This window comes from Schistocerca serialis, chromosome 1, assembly GCF_023864345.2.
Source record: "Schistocerca serialis cubense isolate TAMUIC-IGC-003099 chromosome 1, iqSchSeri2.2, whole genome shotgun sequence".
Taxonomy (NCBI): Eukaryota; Metazoa; Arthropoda; class Insecta; order Orthoptera; family Acrididae; genus Schistocerca; species Schistocerca serialis.
This window is the reverse complement of record NC_064638.1, coordinates 371928713-371946342: the sequence shown is the minus strand read 5'-3', so window position 1 is coordinate 371946342 and position 17630 is coordinate 371928713. Positions and strand designations below refer to the sequence as shown.

Here is a 17630-nt window from a genome sequence, read left to right as displayed (position 1 = left end):
AGTTGTGCCACAAACTTCTCTTCTCCCCAATCCTATTCAATACTTCCTCATTAGTTATGTGATCTACCCATCTAATCTTCAGCATTCTTCTGTAGCACCACATTTCGAAAGCTTCTATTCTCTTCTTGTCCAAACTATTTATCGTCCATGTTTCACTTCCATACATGGCTACACTCCATACAAATACTTTCAGAAATGACTTCCTGACACTTAAATCAATACTGGATGTTAACAGATTTCTCTTCTTCAGAAACGCTTTCCTTGCCATTGCCAGCCTACATTTTATATCCTCTCTACTTCGACCATCATCAGTTATTTTGCTCCCCAAATAGCAAAACTCCTTTACTACTTTAAGTGCCTCATTTCCTAATCTAATTCCCTCAGCATCACCCGACTTAATTAGACTACATTCCATTATCCTTGTTTTGCTTTTGTTGATGTTCATCTTATATCCTCCTTTCAAGACACTGTCCATTCCATTCAATGCTCTTCCAAGTCCTTTGCTGTCTCTGACAGAATTACAATGTCATCGGCGAACCTCAAAGTTTTTATTTCTACTCCATGAATTTTAATACCTACTCCGAATTTTTCTTTTGTTTCCTTTACTGCTTGCTCAATATAGAGATTGAACAACATCGGGGAGAGGCTACAACCCTGTCTTACTCCCTTCCCAACCACTGCTTCCCTTTCATGTCCATCGACTCTTATAACTGCCATCTGGTTTCTGTACAAATTGTAAATAGCCTTTCGCTCCCTGTATTTTACCCCTGCCACCTTTAGAATTTGAAAGAGAGTATTCCAGTCAACATTGTCAAAAGCTTTCTCTAAGTCTACAAATGCTAGAAACGTAGGTTTGCCTTTCCTTAATCTTTCTTCTAAGATAAGTCGTAAGGTCAGTATTGCCTCACGTGTTCCTGTGTTTCTACGGAATCCAAACTGATCTTCCCCGAGGTTGGCTTCTACTAGTTTTTCCATTCGTCTGTAAAGAATTCGTGTTAGTATTTTGCAGCTGTGACTTATTAAACTGATAGTTCGGTAATTTTCACATCTGTCAACACCTGCTTTCTTTGGGATTGGAATTATTATATTCTTCTTGAAGTCTGTGGGTATTTCGCCTGTTTCATACATCTTGCTCACCAAATGGTAGAGTTTTGTCAGGACTGGCTCTCCCACGGCCGTCAGTAGTTCCAATGGAATATTGTCTACTCCGGGGGCCTTGTTTCGACTCAGGTCTTTCAGTGCTCTGTCAAACTCTTCACGCAGTATCATATCTCCCATTTCATCTTCATCTACATCCTCTTCCATTTCCATAATATTGTCCTCAAGTACATCGCCCTTGTATAGATCCTCTATATACTCCTTCCACCTTTCTGCTTTCCCTTCTTTGCTTAGAACTGGATTTCCATCTGAGCTCTTGATATTCATACAAGTCGTTCTCTTATCTCCAAAGGTCTCTTTAATTTTCCTGTAGGCGGTATCTATCTTACCCCTAGTGAGATAGGCCTCTACATCCTTACATTTGTCCTCTAGCCATCCCTGCTTAGCCATTTTGCACTTCCTGTCGATCTCATTTTTGAGACGTTTGTATTCCTTTTTGCCTGTTTCACTTACTGCATTTTTATATTTTCTCCTTTCATCAATTAAATTCAATATTTCTTCTGTTACCCAAGGATTTCTACTAGCCCTTGTCTTTTTACCTACTTGATCCACTGCTGCCTTCACTACTTCATCCCTCAAAGCTACCCATTCTTCTTCTACTGTATTTATTTCCCCCATTCCTGTCAATTGCTCCCTTATGCTCTCCCTGAATCTCTGTACAACCTCTGGTTCTTTTAGTTTATCCAGGTCCCATCTCCTTAAATTCCCACCTTTTTGCAGTTTCTTCAGTTTTAATCTACAGGTCATAACCAATAGATTGTGGTCAGAGTCCACATCTGCCCCTGGAAATGTCTTACAATTTAAAACCTGGTTCCTAAATCTCTGTCTTACCATTATATAATCTATCTGATACCTTTTAGTATCTCCAGGGTTCTTCCATGTATACAACCTTCTTTCATGATTCTTAAACCAAGTGTTAGTTATTATTATGTTGTGCTCTGTGCAAAATTCTACCAGGCGACTTCCTCTTTCATTTCTGTCCCCCAATCCATATTCACCTACTATGTTTCCTTCTCTCCCTTTTCCTGCACTCGAATTCCAGTCACCCATGACTATTAAATTTTCGTCTCCCTTCACAATCTGAATAATTTCTTTTATTTCATCATACATTTCTTCAATTTCTTCGTCATCTGCAGAGCTAGTTGGCATATAAACTTGTACTACTGTAGTAGGTGTGGGCTTCGTATCTATCTTGGCCACAATAATGCGTTCACTATGCTGTTTGTAGTAGCTTACCCGCATTCCTATTTTCCTATTCATTATTAAACCTACTCCTGCATTACCCCTATTTGATTTTGTGTTTATAACCCTGTAGTCACCTGACCAGAAGTCTTGTTCCTCCTGCCACCGAACTTCACTAATTCCCACTATATCTAACTTCAACCTATCCATTTCCCTTTTTAAATTTTCTAACCTACCTGCCCGATTAAGGGATCTGACATTCCACGCTCCGATCCGTAGAATGCCAGTTTTCTTTCTCCTGATAACGACATCCTGTTGAGTAGTCCCCGCCCGGAGATCCGAATGGGGGACTATTTTACCTCCGGAATATTTTACCCAAGAGGACGCCATCATCATGTAATCATACAGTAAAGCTGAAGAGGTAATGAATAGAAATGGGGAGACGAGAAATGTGTGGCACAACTTGATCAAAAGAAGGGATTGGTTGATAGGACACATTCTGAGACATCAATGGATCACCAATTTAGCACTGGGGGCAAGACAATGAAATGAATATAGTAAGCAGACTCAAAAGGACATAAGTTGCAGTAGTTACTTGGAGAGGAAGAGGCTCACACAGGATAGAGTAGTATGGAGAGCTGCATCAAACCAGTCATCGGACTGAAGACCCAACCACGACGATGACGACGACTCGACTTGGTGCCAACCTGCCGTCTGCACCTGCTGTCACTGGAATCCTGCCGGAGGAGGGGGAGGAGGGGGGGGGGGGGGGCAGCGGGTCATGTTCTGTGCATGGTAATCTTCACCTGCCTCCATGGTAGATGTGAGAGGGGCCTGAGTTGCCTGCTGAGGCCGTTCCATAGTGGAATGCTGTCGCAGCTGGACTAGGAGAGCATTGCTGATATCAATGCTGCAGCCTCATGTCAAGCCGCCAGATGTTGCTTAGCCCAACATCAGCAATGTAGGATGCCTATGTAAGCATATCTTCACCAGGCCAGAAGCCTGCCATCTGTTAGCCGGCGCTGGCCATGGTCACTGAAGTGGGGCACATCTACCTCACATTGTTAATGATGTGATGTGTATTTGAGGTTGAATCAAACATTTCTCTTGACCACCAGTGTGTCAGTGGACTCACTAGTCTGTCACTCCACCACTCACATTTCCAAGTGCTGACCGTACCCTACAGAGTGGGATCTTCGAGCCTGTCACCACACCATTTGGTGACAGCAGAGGGAGCAGACAATGCCAACAACCATCATCCATAAATGAAGAAGTTGACTCTACTGCTGCAGGGATGCAGGTGGAGTGATACATGGTGGAGTCTTCCTTCCTCGCCCCCCCCTACCCCCCCACCCCCTGGTGCCCCCCCCCCCTCCCCCCCCCCCCCAATACCACCCTTTTCATTGTGAGTGTCATGGTAAGTCAGTGGATTTTATGAACGCAGGCCATATTTTGAGGAGGTGTAAGATAAATGTTAGTTTTCATCTGGTTAATATGGTCAATATGAGTGTCACAGGCAAGAGGCATGGGTCACTGTCTAGCAGTATACAAGTGTTAACCGTGAGTAGCAGTTCAGGATATGAAGCTGAGTTCAGTCATCATTTCAATGTGTAGTGCTAATTACAAGCAGCCACTCAGGTGACAGTAGTTAAGTTATACCTAGAAGTGACATGACAGAGTTACAGTTAAGTGCTCTCATAATCTGGTTTTGTTTCGTGGAGAGCAAGGAATATGGCTCAGTATTTAATGAAGTAACATTCAGTGTTGGGATTGTGGCATGTTTAGTTGTATCTTTTCTTTTATGTTTTGCATAACTGATAAGAGGTAATCATCTCATGGTCAGTACCACAGGGAGCAGGGCTTTCAGTACCACAGAGTGCTACCAAATAGGAGGTACTGAGAATTTTAAAGAGACAAATCAGATAAGGTGCGATCTGACAATGCAAAGCAGTCTAAGATATTAGAAGCGCCTGATGCCGAGGAGAAGGAAATAGCTTATCAAAAATCTCCGGAAAATGGAGAGAAGTTGCGCAGAGTGTACAATAACTAGCTGATTAAAAACGGCAAGCAGCTGACGTACGCAGTGAGCTTTTTACAGCACAGTGACAACTGATGTACATGACAAATATGAAGTGGGTGAAGGGTACAATGTGAAAGTAAACATTCTGACTGAATATCATGACAAAGTTAACCTTCGGCAACAGAAAGCTGTTGCCAGTGTAGAGCTGTCGCAAAGATTGTCTGTTGTACAAGATAAACCAGTTAAACCATGGACAAATACACTAAGGCACGATTTGCATGATATAGTGCCACTAGGCATCAGGAAGTTGTTTCGGATGAGCAGAAGTACCAGAAAACCAAGCATTTCAAGGGAAATTTAGTCTGTAATAAGTACTACAGGGGAGGAGTAAATGGGACAACTTGTCAATGTATTTTGAATGGTAGTGCTGTTTGTGGTTTTCTTATGATGATACTGTTGGGGGTATATTTGCTGGGAAGCCAAAGGGTGAATCTGTTGCAAGGACAAAGTTTTGAAAGTTGTTCCTAAACAAACAATTAAAAAACCACCAGATAGACAAATGGGGTGCCAAGTGTAATGGTTTAATAGAGCCAGCCTGTGTACTGTCAAAGGTGACATGTTAAGGATAATTTATTAAGAAAGAAATAGTGTCATTTTTACTGAAGAAATCTTCATCAGCAGTATACACATAAGTGTCATTTTTAGTTTTTAAGTCTGGAATGTTTGTGCATGGGCATGGCAAGAGACCTATCATTGAAATACATTTTGTAGTATTTGAGATAATGAACACAGCAGGGGGCTCTTGAGAGATTAAGCAGTATAAGGAGACACTCCAAGGTAACAACAGCTATAGTAAGCTTATGAGAAATAATGTAGTATTGATATCAGTTAAAAATGAATTTGTTAGCACATAAGGAATTTGGGAAACAGCTATGTAATTTACTGATGTAAATGTATACGCTTTAAAATTGTTACTGTAGTATAATATTGAGAGTGTGTAATTTTTTATAATGCATCAAGGGTGGAGGCAGTCCTCAACAAGTACCGAACGGCAGAGTCTTCCCTATGGAGAGAGGAATTGTAGTGTTGCTACCCAGTGTGTAGTGAAATTTGTTAGGAGAGGGCTGCTGATGTCAAAGTTACAGCCTACTGCCAAGCCACCAGCCATTGCTGATGTCAGCAACACAGGGTGTCGATGCATGCATCTCTTCTCCATAGCAGGAGCCAGCCACCTGCGAGCCAATGCCACCAATGTGTGACGTGTCTGCCTCTCATTGCTAATGATATGATACATATTTGAAGTTAAACAAAATATTTCCCTTTGCCACCTGTGTGTAACTGGACACACCAGCCTACCACTCCACCACACCCCCTATCAAGTGCACTCCACTCTGCATGGAAATAAACAACAAAAATTACTCTGTTCGCATTTTCTGTGAATTTGCAAAGGCCTTTGATTGTGTAGATCATAAAATTCTGCTATGGAAATTAAAATGTTATGGTATTAAAGGGCTTCCTCCTATGGATGGAGCCATATCTTAGCAATAGAAAAAAAGTGTGTCACATTAGCAAATAATATGATAGGAATAAGATTAAATTAAGAGTGGGGGAAACATTAACTACGGCATGCTGAAAGGTTCAGCGCTTGGACCGCTGCTGTTCTTGCTCTTGATAAATGATTTATTGGGGAAATCTGAGGTCTCTTCAGATGTTTGCTGATGATAAGTATATTGATAAAAGGCTCAAGCACTTCCATTTCAGATTAAGCCAGGACAATAACGAAACATGCTTACTACTTGTTCACAATCAGCAACTAAAACCTTAATATTGAAAAAAAAAACTAATACTGTGCAGTTCCAAACAAATAAAAATGACTTCCAGGTACTAGTAGTAGAGATCAGTGTGTTTATACTCGATAAGGCTTCAAATGTCATGTTCCTGGGTATCCAGATGGATAACAAACTGAGGTGGCACCAGCATGTGAACAAGTTAATGAACAAGCTCAGTTTTTGTCTACTGGGCACTTAGAAATGTCTCTCACTATGTCAAACTGGAGGACGACTTGTTAACATACTTTGCATACTTTCACTCAGTTCTATCCTTGGGATAATAATCTAGGGCACTGCAGCTAAGGTGGAAAGTGTTCCTTCTACAGAAGTGGCAAATAAGAATATTTTGTAAACTTGATAACCAAACATGTTGGCGCAAGCTTTCTGAGGGATCTAGGAATTCTTACATGTACACATCAATACAAATACTGCCTAATGATATTTGTGGTTAAAAACAAGAGTGAATTGAAGATAAATTCACAACCACAAAAGTAAAAGTGGAAATAATGTCCATGTAGACTTTACGTCCCTCTCTAGGGTTTAGAATGGAGTTTTATATTCTGGGGCAAAAGTCTATAACACACTACCAGCGCATGTTATGCAGGAAAGAATATCCTCAAATGTTTAAAAATAAAGTAAAAGAATACTTCATTATCAAACAATGGAAATTTCAAGTAGGAATATCAACAATATAGGAAAGACAGATTGTTACTTAGACCCTACCATAAATAAGACACATCAAGTTGCAGACAGACACAATTAAAAGACACTCACATATAGCTTCCAGCCACAGCCTTTGTCAGTAAAAGAGTAAAACACACACACACACACACACACACACACACACACACACACACACCTCATGCACACACGACCACCAACTCCAGTATCTTTGGCTGGAATGCAACATAATGTGGGATGGAAACAGCAATCTGGATGGCGTGGGGGGTGGGGTGGTGGAAGGGATAGTAGTGTATGGGTGGGGAGAGAGACAAATGCTGCGTGGTGGAGTATGCAGAGACTAGACTGCGAACTGGTGTAGCATCAGGAGGTTGTGGGGCAGGGATGTGAGGAAAAAAGGAGAGGAGTGGGTAAAGACATGTGGATGTGTTGGCAGAGCACTGCAAATAAACAGGGTAGGAGAAGAGAATGAGGAGGAGATGGTAGGACGGAGGGGGTAGAAACTGTTGGGTGGAGGGTGTTTGGACAGTATGCTACTGAAGGCTGAGGCCGGGATAATTAAGGGAGCAGAGAATGTGCTGTAAGGATAACTCCCATCTGTGCAGTTCAGAAAAGCTGGTGGTGGAGGGAAGGAACCAGATGACTCTGATAATGAAGCAGCCATTAAATCAAGTGTGTTATGCACAGCTGCATGTTGTGCCACAAGGTTGTCTACTTTGCTCTTGGCCACAGTTTGGCGGTGGCCATTCTTGCTGGTGGACAGCTAGTTGGTATTCATACCAATATAAAAAGCTGTGAATGATTAGAACAGAGTTGGTAAATGACATGACTACGTTCACAGGTGGCCCAGCCCTGATGGGTTAGGATAAACCTGGGACAGGACTGAGAAAGGAAGTGCTGTGTGGGTGGATCGGGCAGGTTTGGACCTGGGTCTTCCACAGGGATATGATCCTTGTGGCAAGGGGTTGGGATTGGGAATGGCATAGGGATGGACTGGGCTGTTGTGGAGATTGGGTGGGCAATGGGACACCACTTTAGGAGGAGTGACTAATGAAGTCACTCCTCCTTCAACTTATAAGATTACATGGATCCAAGAATGCGAATTCTATATAACTCTAATATTTGTATTAGAAAGGTCCTGCAAATTCCACATAACTCTAATATTTGTATTAGAAAGATCCTAATTTTCCCATTAGTGATCCATGTAAGATTAAATAAATGCTTTGTTTGAAATATTAGATGTTGCAGTTGCTGTTCACGTGTTTAAGGAGACAAACAGCAAAGGTCATCAGTCTCCTATTCACCTCCTAGACAGAAACAATGTGTCCAATCTGTCTGAGTATAGATTAAATTCTGTGAGCAAGGGCAAGAAAGCATTCCAAATATTTGCAAAGCATACATCTGAGTGATATTCACATAGTGGGATGTGGGAAACTGCCTAAAAACCACATTCAGGCTGGCTGGTACACCAACCCATCATTGTTAATCCACCGGCTGGATTTGTCAGTGGCCAGAGTACACTACCATTCTGGAAGCAGTCGTGTTAACACACGCAGCTATCCAGGCAGGTGAAATGGTAGGTAATAACAGGAGATGAGTAGTACTGGAGGAGGAGCAGTGGTTTTGCCCAAAGTAGCTGTTTTTCTCCTTAATGGAAAAAATATGTAAAATAAGGGAGAGGCAATGACTTACCTGTAGAGGATTAGTGTGCACACAGAAATGACAAATTTTGAGCTCTTTCTTTTTTTTTCTAGTGAGAGTTTTTCTCCTTGCATACTTACATAAAGCAGTCTACACAAAATAATCAATTTGATGAGATTAGCACTAGTCATAATTTGATGTTACTGTACTTTGCAGAAGTAACTATCAGTGGTTGCAACTGCCTGTTAACGTGTGACTCAGCTGGTTTCACATGCAAAGAGCTCTACTTCCTTATGAGATTTATGGAAAAGATGCATGCAGAATGAATGAATGAATGATTCCAGGGTCATTCTACAATGATATAGAATTTGTCAGCTTAATAAAGGAAAGAAACATAAGACAAACACACAGACATGCGAATAAATACAGATGTATTTAATGAAGAGAGGACAACAGTCAGCTGTGGCTTTGCTAAAGGAATCATCATTACATTTGCCTCAGCTGATTTAGGAAAACCACAGAAAATCTAAATCAGTTTAGGAAAACCACAGAAAACCTAAATCACATCACGAAAGGATCCCTAGGGCTTTTATGGCACATGGGAAAAATATAGTGGAATCTTTAATGTTCCATTCATAATCCTCATGATTATTCAATATTCATCACTGATGAATGCCTTTAACTGTTACACACACACACACACACACACACACACACACACACACACACACACCGCATTTGCAATGACACAATTTAAAATAATATTCTCAAGAAAACTTTACCTTTCAAATTTTCCAAGCATGTCACTTACATAGTCTTGTAAAGTGATTACATTGATACCATACCGCCACAATATTTTAAGTGTGTTAATGAAGTTCCAAGTGTTTGCTTCACGAAAAAGAAATTTGTTACCATCATAGAGACCAAAAGTTGATTCATGTGTTTTTCTTCGTCCCAAACCTATAAAACATACCACATGTTATTCAGCAGATAAAGTGCTCTGTGCACACTTTTTATAGATGTACATCAGATAAAGCTTTCTGCCATATGTGTTCTAGTTATTTTACAACTTACAAAGACACATAACATCATCGTTCGAGACTTAAAAGTACAAAAATTATAATAATAAAAAAATGCAGTGTCAAAATTTATTACCACTATCAGAAATATTTTACTGCAGCAGCTTCCTTTATATCAAAAGGAGGTCAAACTGTAACTGCCATCTAGTACAGAGAGGTTTCATGGCAAGTACATCTGTATTAATAAGTAGGTAAATATCTGTATAGTCATTTTATATTTTTATGATTTTATGCATAGAAAGGTTGAAAATGAGGAGAGCAGAACTAGGAGGAGAGAGCTTAATTGCATCTTAGAGAGGATTAAAAGAAACAACCAAAGATGATCCCAATATCCAGTCTAGAAGCTCCTGGATGCAGCACTCAGCAACCATTAGATAGTCTTGGTTGTTCACTTTGTAGGGAATAAATATGGATGAGCTGCCAACTGTCCCACACTGCAGACAGCACAGTGAGTCAAGTCTGCTTCTTTTTTTGACCAAATGTATTAGATTGGTTCATAAGTTTGTAGTGTTTTTGTTTCACATGTTGCTTTGGCTTTATTTATTGTTTGTCATTTCTTATTTTTAGTTCACTGGTGCTCTTTGAGTGTACATATTGTCGTTTTGTCATTTGGGGAGAATAAGTGAAGCTGTGGATGCTAGAAAATGGAGAACCAATTGGAGAAATTCTTTTGTTGGAATCAATAGAAGGGCGACAGCAGTGAAGGCAGCCAGAAAAAAATTTGCGTTGTGTATGGGGATAATGCCACTGGACAGAGCACAGCAAGAAAATGGGTTCCTTGTTTTAAGGATAATCATTCTGACATGAGTGACTCTCCACATTCAGGATGACCTTTGGGTTTCACAAAGATCGTTTAAACACATTAATCCACAATGATCCACCTCAGTGTACTCAAGAACTGGCAAAATGTGATGAACTGTGATCATTCCACCATCATGAGACATTTGCATGCAACGGGGAAGATTCAAAGATTGAGTGGTTGGGTACCACATGCTCTAAGCCAAAATCACAAAAATCAGCGGGTGGCCATACATGCATCTCTGCTTGCTCATCATCAAGTGGCTCATGAATAACATCAATCATTCCTATACTGTATTGTTACTGGTGAGAAATGGTGTCTTTATGCTAACATAAGGAAAAGAAAGGAATGGTTGAGCCCAAACAAAGCAGCAACTCTCCGTACAAAGACCTGTGCAGATCCACTAAAGATAATGTTAGGTAACAGTGTGGTGTACTATAAATTGCTTCCCCAAGGTGTATCCATCACTGCTGATATTTATTATTGACAACGGAGGCACCTTGCAGATGTAATCTGAGAACAGTGACCAGGACAACTGTGTGTAGTGATGTTAATCCATGATAATGCTTGTTTGCATTCTACTACACTGCCGAAAAATGCTATACAGGAGTTGGGTTGGGAAGATATTCCACACATCCCTTATTCACCTCATCTTGGATGCTTTCACCTTTCCTGCTTTCTATTGGACAACCTTCAAGGAACTTCCTTCCTGGATGAAAATTTGCTCTGAACATGGGTCAACATGTTCTTCACCTCAAAACGATGTGATTTCATAGTAGCAGAATCAAAAAGTTACCCCAGCATTGGTGGACTGTTGTAAATAGTAAAGGAGAATATACTACTAATGACTAAGGTCTCTGTTATGTGTATCTGTATGCTTATTACATTTATGGGAAAACACTTCAAACTTATTCAGCAAGCTACATTATGAGCCATGATAGACAGACAGCCAAATAACAATACCGATATGATGTCCCTCCTAATATGTTATTATTGTGCAAACTGGTCATGCATTAAGACTTTTACTGAAATTTAGCAAGCAAACAGGCCTGGGCTGAGACCAATGTGAAAATATATCTGCCAATATTTACTACTGTTTCTACTCTTTGGGGCCTGGCAGACTTGTGCACCGTTTCTGAGGACCTGCTGATGAGTGATTGTTGCTAGGACATTGGTATTTCAGCCAGGGGAAAGAATATTACAAGTAGTGGACTGAGAACACTCAGGCGGTCACTTCAAGGAAGTATGAAGGGCAGTCAGAGCCCAGTTGCTACTGACAATACTGAAACGTGCAGTAGCATCATTGGATTGACTAAAACAATGCATTACACCAAATTAATAGCAAGCTCTCAGAACAAAATTAAAACTATATGGTCAATTTTGAAAGTGTACAAGGGCAGAATGCTGAATGTTCGATATTACACCTCTCATGTGGGAGACTGAAACTGTTAGGGACCCACAGAGATGACAAAAATTCATTATTAAATACTTTGCACAACAGCCAGAAAATTGCACCAAAATTTTATATGTACAGATAAGTAAGCAGAACCCTTAAGCTGATGCTCTAAGACATACCACATGCAGCTACAAGGAACAATCAAAGATGAAATTGAATCAATTACTAAATCACCAAAGAGTAAAGGCTCCCATGAGTATAGTGAAATATCACGTAAGGTTATGAGAATTGACGCACCATGTATTAATTGTGTGCACAGCCATCTGAGCAATGTGTCAGATGTGGCCAATTTCCTGACAGACCAATTTTCATTAGTGACACATCTTTGTAAAAAGGGAAAAAGTGAGAATGCAGACAGTTACCACTCAATTCCTTTGTTATCGGTGTTTTTAAATTTTTTTGACAAAGCAGTGTATAAGAGAGTAAAGGCACATCTCAGTACACATAATCTGTTGTCAGATTTACAGTATGACTGAAAGAAAGGAGTATCCACATGAAATGAAATTTATTGTTTTGTATGCGAGACAAATAGGGAAAACAATTTGAATCTATGAAAGTGGAAGGTTCTGTTCTGGGTCAACTGCTTTTAAAATTTCAATGAATCAAAGACATCAGCTGTGTACGGGACATTGATAGAAATCAACAGGGAGAGCTGACAAAATGTGTGGCCGAACAGGATTCGAACCCAGGATCTCCGGCTTACTAGGCAGGCATTCAAACCCATACGGAACGACAACACAGGAACTGGTGCGACTGCGCAGAATTATCCCAAGCACACTCTCCAGCAGATTCACATTTGCAACTTATTCCACACACTACAAAAGTAGTGCTCCCTACCTGAGTATAGGTATGCATCCACACAGAAATGATATTTGGCTTGTGATCACTGTAATTATATGTGTGTGGTGTCTGTTCTTTTGGACAGACACCACGGTGGATTGCGACAGCTGTGAAGAATGGAATTCCAATGAATTACAAACATTAGCTGATTGATAGAAATCAATGGGGAAGTTGAAACAATGCATGCCTGACCGGAATTCGAACCCGAGATCTCCTGCTTAGCTGATGTTTGTAATTCATTGAAATTTGATTCTTCACGACTGTCACAATCCTCCATGGTGTCTGTTCTTTTGGACATGTCCAAAAGAACAGACACCATACACATATCAGTTGCTTTCCTTGGTATAAGTGTAACAATGATCTGCCACTAAAAATGATAGCTGTCACAAAAATCTCTCTTTACAGATGACCAGTGATTTTGTTTGATCTTTGCAGATGACAAGTGTTTCTGTGAAAGGCATGGAATGGAATGAAAATGAACAAGCAAGTTGGTTAATAGATAAAATCAACACATGACTTTTAGAGGACAGATTAAAGTGTAACTGCAAAAAAATTAAAACACATAAAGTTTCTGAAACTGAACTTCTGTAAAAGCAAACATCAGTGAAGTTGGTCATTTTGAACTTTTAGGACTGAGAGCTCTCTTGAAAGAATTAGCTTTCTTGGAAGTATTATGTTCAAGATATTGTGCAGAAACTGAATTCTGCTACCTTCACTACTAGACCAAGGTTAAATGTTTCGAACACTGAAATGCAAACACTTGTTTACTGTTACTCTACTATCTCTCATGTCATCACATAATGGGGCAAACATGTGCACTAAAGAACAAAATTCTTAGACCAGAAAATGATTGTATTAGAATACAATGAATACTATATTGAAAAATGATTTGCACTGGGATACCAAATTGTACAGATAGGTGTTCGCCATTCAACGGGCTTCCAGCAGAACTAAGAAAAAATAATAGTGCCAAGTCTTCAAATCTAACATGAAAGGTTTTTTGTGGTACATTCTTTTTATTTTATACAAGAGTTCCTCACAATAGCTGAGAACCTTTTTCTGTGATTTGTTATTTTTCATATACTCTCATTTCTTGTTCTTTAATTAATTATTTTCTTTCTTTTGTTCATAAATTTTTCAATCACTGTTTAAACTACACACTGACTTATTCCATGCCAAAACAGCTCTGCTCCCATAGTCTCACAAAATCTGATGAATAAATAAAATGGGTGCATGATACTTGAAATTATCAAGGTCATATGTTAGTAGAGTTTACGACATCAATAAGTTTGTCCATAACCCATTTCTACAGAAGATAACAAACAGAAAATGGACTTTTCAAGCGGAAAAAATTAAATTGATTAAATTTTTTCAAACAAAGAAAATTTTCACCATGTGATGGGTTTAAAAGGTGTTAAATTGCAAGGAACCACAGACTCATAATGCACAGATAAAAATAGATATAAAAGTAGAAAGAAAATCTCACAAGGCATGAAGTCAGAAACATAGAATCACAAGAATTTATTTAAAACAGATAGATGTACCAAATTAAACTAAGCAACAAGTTCAACATCTCAGAAAATGAACAATCCACAGACGTAGCTGAAAGAGGAAATCACTTAGCAAAAATAATTATGCACACAGCAAAAGATGTTATTGGTACAAAAACATCAAAAGTAAAGAAAGTATAAAATGGAACAAAGCACCTCTTAGAGAGGAGGCATGTTTTAAGCAAATGACAGTATAAATACAGTAGGTCCACGATAAAAGTATTCCTACATGGTAAGCATTATACTGTAAATTTACTGTTTCCCTGCTCATCCAGTGACTTAAGAAAAGGTTAAAAAAAGCTTTAGTTGTTTCTTGAAAATGATATGATGCAAGTGTCTTTCCACCACTCTCTAAATTATTCAAGTAAGGTATATCATATTTTGTGAATGAAAGTATGTGTGGGCAGTTACAGATCCCATCTGTATTATTTCATTTAAGAAGATCGATGAAATCGTTCTTGAACAATTCTAAATAAGTCTAATAGTGAATATTAAACATATACATAGATGGGCAGAACAAATGGTCACAGGTTTGTTTGATCCATGGGAGAGTGTCAAGGAAATGCTGCAAAACACGTACTAGCAGACACCTGAAGAATACACAATCCATTTTGCAAAAACTTACTTAGAAAGTTTTGAGAACAAGTATTACATTAGGCATCTAGGAATATATCACAGCCTCCTGTACGTGGACGTGTGTGCCAGCTGGAACAAGATCCCTACTAAAATCTCTGGTCCCTTAGGCTCCATTGCACTCTAGTAGTTAGCATCACTGGCTACTAAAACACAGGTTAGGTAGGTTGGTTGGTTTAAAAGGTGGGGAAGGGACCAAACTGCTTGGCCATCAGACCCTTGTTCCTGTTAAAACAATCATACAGGGATAAGAAGAAAACAAAAGAGACATAGAGCACAATACCAAAAGGACAGAAATATGACAAGAACTAAGGAAAGGCAACAAACACTACAAAGAACAAAAGAGGACAACAAAACTGCAGAGAGAAGCAAGAAAGAGGTAGAAGAGATTAAAACAAGAAAGCAGATTAGCACGGCTGCCTGACCATGAAAATAAAAAGAAGAAGCCAGCCACTCTGCAACACATTAAAACCTCCACCCAAAAAGCACTAGGGTGGAGGACACAGAGGGATGAAGGACATGTGCAAAAACTTAGATCAAATGATAAAACACATCCTCACAAATAAAATGTAAAACTAAAGCTGCTGTTCAGGCATTGTTTCCCAACACCGAAGGTAGGGTGCTGCGAAAGTTAAAAGTCAGCCCCAGAGTGGCTAAAAGTGGGCAGTCCAGCAAGAGGTGGACGACTTGTCATTTGTGAGCCACAGTGACACTGAGGTGGGTCCTCACAACGGGGGAGGTAACCATGTGTTAGCCACGTATGGTAAATGTGGAGCCGACAAAGGACAACTGATTCCATGTGAGAAGCCTGCAAGGAAGAGATCCACAAATCCACAGTCTCCTTAACGACACGCAGTTTATTCTGCCTACTGTTATGCTGTCCAGAAGAAGCTTCGGTCGAGATGTACACCATGGAGGTGTAAGTGAAATGACCTCAAGCAGAGGTGGTAAAGGGATGGACTCCAGTTCAGACAGACGGGATCGCACATGAACTGCAATTGTTAGCACTAACCTGGGCTGCCAATGCGGGAGATGAACTGCCACGGGTGGGAAAAGGAGACAGTAATTTGGATTCTCTGGAGAACTACGAATATGTGCAACATTACTGGCGAGCAGTTGTGCGTGTCAGATCTGCAATGGAGGGACTCCTGCCTCCACCAGAACATTGGACATTAGACTCGTTCTAAAAGCTCCCATTGCTAGGTGAATGCCACAGTGGTGCACTGGGTCGAGTACACACAACACTGAGGGCGCCACTGAAGCGTAAAGCACACTCCAATAGTCAAGGCAGGATTGAGCAAGGGCTCTGTAGAACTGCAGCAGTGTAAAGAGATCTGCACCCCAGTTGGTGTTGCTCAGGCAGCGGAGGGCACTGACATGCTGCCAGTACTTCCGCTTAAGCTGATGAAGGTGAAGTAGCCAAGTCAATCGGGTGTCGAAAACCAGTCCTAAGAATCAATATGTCTCCACTACAGTGAATGGATCATCATTACGGTAAAGTTATGGTTCCGGATGAACAGTATGATGCCGACAGAAGTGCATGACACACAACTTCGCAGCTGCAAACTGGAAGCCGTGGGCTAGAGCCCATGACTGCGCCTTGTGAATGGCTCCCTGTAGGCGCCGTTCAGCAACACCAGTACTGGAGGAGCAATATGAAATGCAGAAGTCATCCGCATACAGAGAAGGTGAGACTGACGGCCCTACAGGTGCTGCTAGACCATTAATAGCCACTAAAAATAGAGACACTCAATACAGAGCCCTGCGGAATGCCATTCTTTCTCCTGAATACGGGAGAAACTATAGAAGGCACCAACTTGGACACGGAAAGTATGGAATGACACGAAGTTTTGGATGAAAATCGGGAGTGGGCCCCGGAGACCCCACTCATACAATGGGGCAAGGATACGATGTCGCCAAGTCGTGTTGTATGTTTTACACAAGTCAAAAAAGACAGCAACCAGGTATTGGCATTTGGAAAGGGCTGTTCGGATGGCAGACTTGAGGGAAACTAGAGTATCAGTGGTAGAGAGACCCTGGCGGAAGCCGCCCTGAGATGGAGTCAGTGGGCCATATGACTCCAGGACCCAATCCAACCGCTGACACACCATTCATTCCTGCAGCTTACAAAGAACGTTGGTGAGGCTGAGGGGCCAATAGCTATCCACATCAAGCAGGTTTTTACTGGGTTTGAGCACCGGAATGATGGTGCTCTCCCACCATTGCGATGAAAATACACCATTGCACCAGATCTGGTTTAAGATGGCAAGGATAGATCGCTTGTAGTCAGATGAGAGATGTTTAATCATCTGACTGTGGACCTGATCGAGCCCAGGAGCTGTGTCCGGGCAATGTGCAAGAGCACTGAGGGGCTCCCATTCTGTAAATGGGGCGTTGTAGAGTTCACTGTGGCATGTAGTGAACGAGAAGGCTTTCCTTTCCATCCACCGTTTGATGGTGCGAAAGGCTGGGGGGTAGTTCTCCGACACAGAGGCTCGAGCATAGTGCTCAGCAAAGTGCTTGGCAATCACATTTTTGTCGGTAGAAAACACACGACTGATGTTCACGCCAGGGACACCTGTTGGCATATGGTACCCGAAAAGATGTCTGATCTTCGTTCAGACTAAGGGAGGTGATGTATGGCACCCAATAGTCAACATGTATCTCTCCCAACACTCCAGTTTCCATCATTTTATAAGCTGGCAAACACAGGCACGGAGCTGCTTAAAGGCTATTAGGTGCTCTAGGGCAGGGTGCCGCTG

The 17630-nt window shown here is 40.8% G+C and overlaps 1 protein-coding gene across 1 annotated transcript in view; it reads right to left on the bottom strand.

The window, feature by feature from the left end:
* The window catches only part of LOC126470627 (prenylcysteine oxidase 1-like), a 79585-nt gene that overhangs the window by 40487 nt on the left and 21468 nt on the right, over positions 1-17630 (bottom strand). Inside the window, exon 3 of the mRNA XM_050098597.1 lies at positions 9294-9471. Coding sequence (XP_049954554.1) covers positions 9294-9471 — 178 coding nt within the window. The remainder of the gene's footprint in view (positions 1-9293; positions 9472-17630) is intronic.